This window comes from Mugil cephalus, chromosome 21 (genome assembly GCF_022458985.1).
Source record: "Mugil cephalus isolate CIBA_MC_2020 chromosome 21, CIBA_Mcephalus_1.1, whole genome shotgun sequence".
In the NCBI taxonomy this organism is placed as follows: domain Eukaryota; kingdom Metazoa; phylum Chordata; class Actinopteri; order Mugiliformes; family Mugilidae; genus Mugil; species Mugil cephalus.
In genome coordinates, this window is record NC_061790.1 from 5,473,206 (window position 1) to 5,482,444 (window position 9,239).

A 9,239-nucleotide genomic window follows, 5' to 3' on the forward strand; every position below is an offset into this window, starting at 1 on the left:
CTTCAATCCACATGAACCCCCCTTTTTCCCCCTAGACTCACATTTGCTATGTACTGACCACAAGCTGAGACCACAGGTTTAACGATTCCCCCGACCCGGTTCCTTAGCTAAGAATTGTCCCTTGTCAAAGTCGCTCAACTCCTACCACTTGTCAACGCGTCAACTTTAAGGGACAAATGTTCACTTGCTGCTTAATATATCCCATCCACTGACAGGTGTCATGACAACAAGATAATCAGTGTTATTCACTTGACAGGTCATTATGACCAGTCAGCCGTGATGTAGTGGCTGATCCGTGTTTGTACTCGCTTCAATCTGGTATCTACCTACGTCTCTTGGTGGCATCAAAACAATAGTGTGTTGCGCATTAAAACACAGGCCAGATATCTTAGTGAGCATTTCAGTTTATTGAGCCTTTTTTTCCACTTAGATACACGTATTTGGTATTTAGTCCTTATGTAACATGAAGGCAACGTTGTGGTGGTGTCGTGAATACATACAGACTTGTGTTGTTGTTGTTGTAGTTATACCTATATCTACTGGTTAATAGTGTACTTTGCTAGGGAGCAGATCATCTTAAGATTTAATTCCCAGATTATAACTTTGCAATATTACACTCTCAGTATAGGAAGAGAGGACAAATTGGAGTAACTCAAACAAAAATACATAAAATTTAGCGTAGAATACTGACGTAATTAAGATGGGAAGTCTGTCGACTTCTCTTCAAAACATGTGTACTTATGTTACATCAGTAAAATCCAAGACAGATGTTTGTAGCTTATTAAGTTAATTTTAAAAAAATGCTTAAAGGGGAACAAACATCATTCATAGTAGTGAATGAAAAAGCAGCACAAAGATGCTGTGGCTCGGCCGCGTTTACAAGCGATTGTACGTCTTTGCACAATATCAAACTCACCATTTAACATCCGCACGTCGCAAATGTCTCCGCTCTGGTTACCTCTGTGTGTGTGTGTGTGTGTGTGTGTGTGTGTGAGCTCTTGTTTTTTACTTTATTTACAGTACAAACCCTTTCCGCCCTTTACAGTCTTGACAAATGCACAAATCTGTTCAAATATAAAAAAGTCCCAAAGCATATTGGAGTGAAAAATAAATAACCTAACCTCTACTCCACTGACATGATAAAGGGTTTAGTGCTTTTATTCTAACAGTCATTTACTACTCAGGAAAAAAAAAAAAAACATCTTAACCTTTCGGTCAGATTCTATTATTATTATTTTTTTACCATTTTCAAAAACCCAAACTCTTTTATTGTCACTTGTTGTTGCGTAAACATTGCACTGGTAAACACATTTCTCTACTCTTACACATGACTATGTATGAATATCACAGTGAAGCCACCTGAGAGGCTCGTTGGCTAATCATGAATAAGAGGATGTGATGACGTCAGAGTGGCACAGCGACTGATACCTATCATTTGTTCATACGGCACGTCCTCCTACGATTTCAGTACGTCTTTAATCCTTAGTGGAGATTACATGCTTTTATTTGTGGTGTCCTCTGAGACGTGCGTGTCCATGTTACTCTCTGACCTAAAATCCAATCCATGGATCCAGCACTTAACCATGGAAATACCTGACGAAAGGAACTGAATGAATAAATAAATTAGCTATTTCAGCAACAGATTGCTCTCATGTATTTTTGCTAAAGACAACAGCTACCCTCACTACGTGAACCAACAGCATCTCTAAGAGTCACTACCAAGTTGTAATCTGCCTAAAACCATAACCTGTCATTTTTACACTTCAGCTCTCATAAAAACAAACGAATGAGATTAAAACTATTTCAGCTTTAAGAAGAGATCTCGATTAATAATTTTAATGAATAAATTACAACTAATTACACCATTTAAAGTCAAGATTAGTTGCTAGTGCTAGTGCTCGTAGCTAGTTTTAAATATCTGTTTACTAGGAAATCAAGTGTTATATAAGTTTTTACTTGCTGAGATATTTCTGTGTTAAATGGTGCAGACTGAGTTGGAAACAAAAATAGTTACGAAGAAGTTAAAGTGGAGTTTTCTCACGAACATATTGACGCATTGTTTTCGATGATCTGACACCTTTCTGCCTCTGAGCCTTTCACATTCTTACCTGAATGGGAATGTTGGTAAAGTTTTGATCATCTGATTCCTGCAAACCCCTCGTTTAAAAACGATGATGCGGCTGAACGCGTCTGAAAAAAAGCAGATGTCTTCAAACGCGTTCAATCTGAGATTCAAAATATGAACCGTTGCCCTGATTACTATCCTGAGTTTGGGAGGCATGCATAGACGACTTAGAGGTGTGAAAACAGATTAATGAAATGTGAAGTTTGATATGACCTGGGCTTTTCTTCTTTGTTTTGTTTCTTCATCACTCACTTGGACTATTTTCTGTAGTATTGCTATTAATAACAGTCCACAACTCCAGACTTGAGACACCGCACATGGAATGTAATGAGTATGAATAAGTGGCCACAATGAACTGTACAAGCCCGTTATCGTAAAGAGACGTGTGAGTGAAGAAAAGTTTCATTCTGATGGTTCAAATGGTAGAAACCAATCATCTTTACACTCATGGACGACAGCTGGTCCATAAATAAATATAACCATCTCCTTGAAAGAGGCCCACGCTTAACTTCAAAATCTTAGTTGCTCTCAGTTTTACACTCAAAATTAGCTGAAAACGTTTTCATTTCAGAAGCTAATCCCTTCACGACATCCGTCTTAAAACGTAGAATCAGTCGGTGTGCGTGTCTTGGCTGAATTTCACCATAAGACGCTGCGCGCTGTCAGTTGAGGGGAATCATTCAGTTCTTTGGACTAATCCTGTCGTATTAAATGTGACACTATCAGTAGTGAATCCAGACCTCTGTCTGTTCCTAGTGTCTTTGATGGCCGGCTCTCTGATATGCATCAGCAGGCTGTACAGACCTGTGTAATATTATCAAAGAAAATCACATAAAAAAAAATAAAAAAAACACATTTAGGGCCTGGTTTCTTCAGCTTATACACCATATACCATGCGCTGGATGAGATGACTTCACTCGTTCCACTCGTGATAGTTTACGCTTGTTTCTAACAGCTGATGCTAGGCACTTAAATAAAGAGGTAGGCTGAATAAAAATATTGCCGGATGTGAAATGAAAAGGATCCTTTTTAGATTTAAAAAATCGGCTAAGTCGACACATCTGTCAGTATCGTTGAGAGGCTTATTACTACGCGGTAAATGTACAATTTAGTTTGACGGTTCAGTTTTAAGTTCCTGTGTCACTTTAGCCCTCCTGTACTAAATTATTCACGTCGCTTCCTGTGCTATATTTGGCGAGCCAGGGAGTATAATGTCATCGCCAACCGAATGCCATTTCAGCCGACTGGATATTTTATCTGCACCAGGCGTTTATTTTTATTCTATATTTTTTTTTTTCCGAGCTTTGACTTTGAGTGAATGTGTTTCAAAATCACCCTCTGTCAAGAGGTTTGACATGCGAGATGTTCAGATTTTACTGACACTGTTCAGCCACGCTCATCACACTTTTACGAGGAGCTCTTTTTGCATGATTCAGCCCACGTCACATGACTCACGTGATGTTTGCGTTTCTCACCCGGGGCGTCCATTAATCGCCGTATCCCTTTTGTTTCTCAGCAGTTTCCTTTCTGTGGCCGCTGAGTCAAAGCCCATTCCAGACTTCAAATACTGGGAAGTGCTACTCATGTCCTTGCAAATAGTTTATGACTAACCTCTGTAAATATTGCATTTCTGGCAGGATGTGACTCCCCGTGGTATTCCTTGGTTGTTTGACTTTTTGTAGGTGTTTTTTGTGTTACTTTGGCAAAATGGCCCTTTAAAACCACATTGTATTTCAATGAAGTCTGTTTTCCCTGACTTACTGACAGTACAGTGACAGATCCTCCTGACAAGTCTTTCTTTGAGGCCTTAGTGTCTTTAGAAGTTTGAACAAATCATTGGTTGCAGTATGTTGTTGGTGGATATTTTTTTTTTTTTTTTTTAGAGAGCCCGGTTTAAGAGGTTGCTCAGCCTTAGCTTGTGGCACCGTTTTCCTTATTTGAGAGCGGCGGCCGTGGGTCATAGAGACGTTTCGACACAGGAGCCGTTTCTGTGCAGGGAGCGGTGGTCGTGGTTGAGGCAGCCTTCGTTGCGGTGCACGATGAGCACCGGGAAGTAGGCGGCGTCCTGATAGTCCGGGGGGTTCTCCTCGCCGGCCTGCTGGCCCGACAGGCAGCGCGTGCTCTCCGTCGGGCAGGACGGCTCGTTCAGGCTCCCGCTGCTCCTCCACAGGCAGCTCCGCCTGGAGCCGTACAGCCGGCTCAGCGAGAAGCGGCTGGCGCTGAACGGGATGCGGGGGCTCCCCGTGTTGCAGATGCTGAGGGCGCTGCGGGAGAAGATGGAGGAGCTGCTGATGGCGCGGTGGCAGCGCTCGCAGTTCTGCCTGTAGCTGCCGTAGCCTCCGCACATGGAGTAGCTGTTGCTGCTCCCCGAGAGCTGGGTCAGGTCCATGAGGACGGCCTCCGAGTAGCTGGGCACCAGCTGCTGGTTGGAGCGGATGTGCCACTCCAGCTCTGTGCTGTCGATGGTGTTGACCCGCGGGATGTGTCGGCAATACGGCCGCTCCTCGGACGGCGTCGCCGGCACGTAGTCGAAGCCGAACAGTTTCTCCACGTGGTAGTGGACGCAGGCGGTGCGGTACTCCGTCAGCGCCCTCAGAGGCCAGGAGAGGGTGAAGGCAGCCGCTGCCCAGAAAGTGGAGTTGGAAGCGTACCAGGGAAGGTGATCGGGGTCAGAGAAGGCAATCATGTACTCCTTAAAGTCTACATTCTTCAGGTGCATCCCCTCGCGGGCCTCCATGTAGTCGTCCAGGCCCTCGTTTTCTGTGAAGAACCTGGCGCGCTGGGTCAGGTAGGTGTTCTCTGACTCCACGTTGGCGAAGCTAAAGCACTTGGTGAACCTCAGCTTGGTGATGGGGAAGCCCTCCAGGCCGAGCAGGTGCTTCGAGATGTCCTTCACCCCGCAGTTCCCGTAGTCGAACTCCGCCTCGGCGACGTGGGTGTTGACCCTCTCGTGGTAGACCTGCGTAGTGGTGTAGGCGTCGCCGTTACGGTAGCGCGTCACCTGCCGCGTCCTCCTGACGTAATGGTAGCTGATGGCCTTCCACCAGATGCAGGGCGTGGCCTGCTGCATGCGCTGTATGCGCTCGGTCACGCTGTCCACGTCCACCTTGTACTGCAGCTCGTTTCTGGTGTAGCAGTGCCAGCACTCCACCAGGTAGACCACGTAGAGCATGACCAGGAAGGCCAGGGGGATGTAGATGTAGCCGTTGGAGCAGGGGCTGTCGTGGTACATCATGGACTTCCCCTTGTAAGCGCTGTCGAAGGAGAGGCGCGTGACCTTGGTCACCTGGCACCAGGCCATCACGCCGACGCAGCCGTACATCAGCAGGGACAGCAGCAGGCATTTCCAGTGGGTTTCCTGACACAAGGATTTAGTCAGGGACTGTTTCTGCGGCCGCTGCTGCACAGAAGATAAAAAGAAGTTAATTTAAGACGGAAGTCAAACTGTTGAACATGACCTAAATATCTGGAAGGCATGAAGTAAAAAAAAAAGCAGAGGCACATGCATATGAAATATTTATAGAAATATTCTGCGTTGTAAGTGCTTTTGCATAGTTTATGCATGAGCCGTGAGCCAATTTCTCACGAGTTGGTTTGTGCACACTGCGATCAGAATATTCTCCTAGATTTAAAGCCCACATTTAAATGTCAGATTAGTGTAAAAAAAAGTATAAAGCACCTCGTCAGTAAGGAGCTAGACTAATGTGTTCGGTGCACATGGTCTTGATACATGCTTTTAAATAATTCTGAGACGGTCTGAGGGGCAGACCCCGCATTTTAATGACGAGCCTGGCATGAAAAAAAAAAAAAAAAAAAAAGCAGTCATTTGACTCTGGCAGCATAAAGCTGGTTTATCACCTTGGGGCACAGCAGGCCCCAGTGGCTGCTTCAAGAGATGAAGAGGCAGTCACGCCCTGTAGAAAACACAGCCACACTAACTTGGCAGACGTCCAGAAGCCCCAGGAAGGACAGATTAAAGCAGAATTCATTCACTAGCATTACAGGCATTAGGCGGCGTCTTATTTCGCATTGTAAATATTACATCCATCATCTAACACATGACAGTCCACAGCCAGCGTCACCTCTTTGAACCCGACATCCCGTTTCTGTGACCTTCAAGTGACAGACAAGCATAAATAATAGATGTTCTTTCTCCATAATTATCCTCCCCACCTTGGTCACATGGTCCCCAACCACCTAGCCAAACCCCACGGGGCAAAAGGGATTAACAGCGAAATTCCCCATTGAGGAAAACCCACCACAGGCAGGAGGCGTATTTACTCACTAGCATCCTGTACATGCTCGACAACTATAATCAACGCAGCACGCCGTAGTTTGTGGCTCATGTTACAGTTTACAGGCTCGGTTTGAGCAGTGGTAATAATACAGCTCTCGTCCTGAATATGAAATACTGTTTATTCACGAAATCGAAAACAAATACACTTGCATTTGGCTTCGACTGATCAAAAACGTACGAAGAAATTAAATAAAAACAACACTAACACATTAGATTTTGTCTCTATAACTCGACTAAAACAAAATCCCAGCTTCAGATTTTAGCCGTTGAGTAGACTTGTGGATAGCAGAAAGGAAGGAAATGACTCACCACCAGGACATTCTTGATACATGACACAAAAGAAAATTACCCTGATTTGCTTGAGTAGCAAGAAATACCTGTAAAGGGGGGTGAAATACTGCACACGTGCCATGTTGTGTGTAGATTTAGAGACATTGTCTGGGACATTTTGTGTTTTGTGGCTCGAAATTCCGCTTTCTTAGTGTGATTTGTGTTTTATTTTAATTAATTTTGACATTTGGTTGCAATTCTGTTGCGTTTATTGTTTAGTCCCCTCATGTGAGAACACGAATAAACCGCGTACAAACCATAAAATGTCAAAGGAATAGAAAAAGAAGTAACTTTTTATAGCCTGCAATCCAAGCAGTCAATCGAATGAGGTCGTTTAAATGTGAAAATATCTGACATAAAAAAATAAATAAAAAGGATTTCGGGTTAAAATCCAGACAGTATCCATGATTCATGAGACCTCTGTGGTGCCTTCAACTTAGAGTCTCTCACACTCATGGACACTTTCTCTTGACATAATAAGACCAGCTAGGTTATATAAAAAGGCTCTTGTGTAATGGATATGTAACTTATCCAGTATCTGTGGCTGTGGTCTAAGTCTAGGCAGGGTCAGTGAAGAGGAGGGGAAATTACACCTCATCAGAGGGTTTCATTTGTACTTCAATGTACGAGACTCGCCACTAATCAGTTTATTTCGTATGCCAGAAAGAATATGTGTTTCCAAATGATTCTGGGGATGTAGAAAGCTGTTCAATTAATATTCTATATCTATTCTCGCAGAGAAGTTAAAAAAAAATAATAAATAAATAAATCTGAACTGTGTTCTCGTGGAGTCTTTCTCACCCTTTAAATCCTCCCCAGGACCCATTTTGCAAACTACTGTCTGAAGAGGAGACAAAACGGGAGCGCATCCATCCACGTTCACACTCTCGGGTGCGCACTGGGACGCACAGGTTCACACATATTGCTGCATGTTAAGCCACTGAAACAGTAGTAAACACGCACTGGTGCCAATTAACCCCTAATCCCCGAAATCAGGTTATTAGAGTGAGGTTATGTCACATTATTAAACAGAACACAGATAAACCAATTAAACCTCGCGTGTCTTTGTGTTAGAAAAACATAAACATGTTGAAAATAATCGGTAGCTTACCTCTTCCCTGGGGCTGTCTGACTCCTCTTCGGGTCCGGCGGTGGTGGTGGTGGTGGTGGTGGTGCTGCTGCTGCTTTCACTGGCCGTTGCAGCCGATGCTGGGGACATGGTGAAGAGGGTGCAAAAACCGGTGCATGGATCTCCTCTTGGGATGGGGGGTTTCCAAGGCAGGGTGAGACAAAAACACGCCGAGGACACGCCGTGCGCATCATCCAAAAGAAACCAGCTCAGAGGGAGCCCGAACAGAAACGCTGCTGAGAGGATGCATCACTTTCAGGTTGAGAGGAGGGGGGGGGGGACACAATAATTGTCACGCTTTAGCCCGAGGGAGTCATGGTGGTTCCGAAGACACACAAAAAACACAAAAAAAAAAAACTGAGCTGAGACTCCTCCCGCGATGCAACGAGACGATGGTGACGACTGCTGCAAGGGATGCGGTGTGAGGAAATGGCCAAGGAGGCAGTCAGCTCCTCTCCCTGCAGACAACTGTGCCCATGGCAGCCAGTGGAGCTGTGAAGCGAGACAAAGGCGACAGGAGGAGGCACGTGTGAGCAGCCAGCCCGACACCACCAATGTAAATAACACACACACACACACACACGCACACACGCACAGAGAGAGATAGGGAGAGAAACGTGTTCACATACATCACAACACAACAACAGTGCTGCTGCACGGTGGGAACCACCCCCCTGCATCCCATCAGCAGCACGACCTTGTCTGAATTAAAACCTTAAAAAAACAAACAAAAGAATTGCAAATATGCACCTAAACAAAGTCATGATGAATTCAATGCTTTTGGTTTTGTCAGAGGCTTTAGTTTCAAGTTTTTTTTTTATTATTTTACACAATTTTTAAAAATACACGTAAAATATGACAAATAATAATGGAACAGTGCAGGGAGAGGCACAATAACAAACACGCTGGGCTTATTTAAAGCCGTGACCTTATAATAATAGTTCATTCCTGAATTATGAGAACTTGGTTTTTATTCCTCTTTAGCCGTATAGAAAAATTTTGCAATTGGATTTTTTTTCCAGGAACCCATTTCTCATGAAGTTGCAAAATGGTCCAGATGATTCATTACAAATTCCTCAAATTTCTCCTACTATAAAATACATATCTAGAAACTTTTACTATATATATATATAACGTTTTTATTTCTTCAGTCTCTGGTGTTTGACAGTATCTTATGCACATTACATGTAGCGTCACAAGAGAAAATAGATAAATAAAAGTACCGTATAAATGATGTGATAAGATAATAGGGGACCTGTTGATGCATTAACATAACTGGGGCACCATCGAGCCTCTATATTTTATAAAAACAACAAATCAACTGCTCATTGACGGCTGTCGGAGCCTGAAAACAATAC

At 43.9% G+C, this 9,239-nt stretch overlaps 1 protein-coding gene across 1 annotated transcript; it reads right to left on the minus strand.

The window, feature by feature from the left end:
* Positions 1–388: 388 nt before the first annotated feature.
* tmem151ba (transmembrane protein 151Ba) lies at positions 389–8,565 on the minus strand. The gene is made up of 2 exons (XM_047574565.1): positions 7,864–8,565; positions 389–5,525 (listed from the first exon to the last, which is right to left on the minus strand). Exons 1-2 carry the CDS (start codon positions 7,969–7,971, stop codon positions 4,083–4,085), a joined length of 1,551 nt encoding a protein of 516 aa, XP_047430521.1. The 5' UTR covers positions 7,972–8,565; the 3' UTR covers positions 389–4,082.
* Positions 8,566–9,239: the final 674 nt, after the last annotated feature.

Bases quoted from the DNA above. Each gene is read 5' to 3' on its own strand.
- tmem151ba (XM_047574565.1), bottom strand. From the start codon at position 7,971: ATGTCCCCAGCATCGGCTGCAACGGCCAGTGAAAGCAGCAGCAGCACC. The intron at 5,526-7,863 runs GTAAGCTACCGA...TCTTCTGTGCAG, and splicing joins CAGACAGCCCCAGGGAAGAG to CAGCGGCCGCAGAAACAGTC.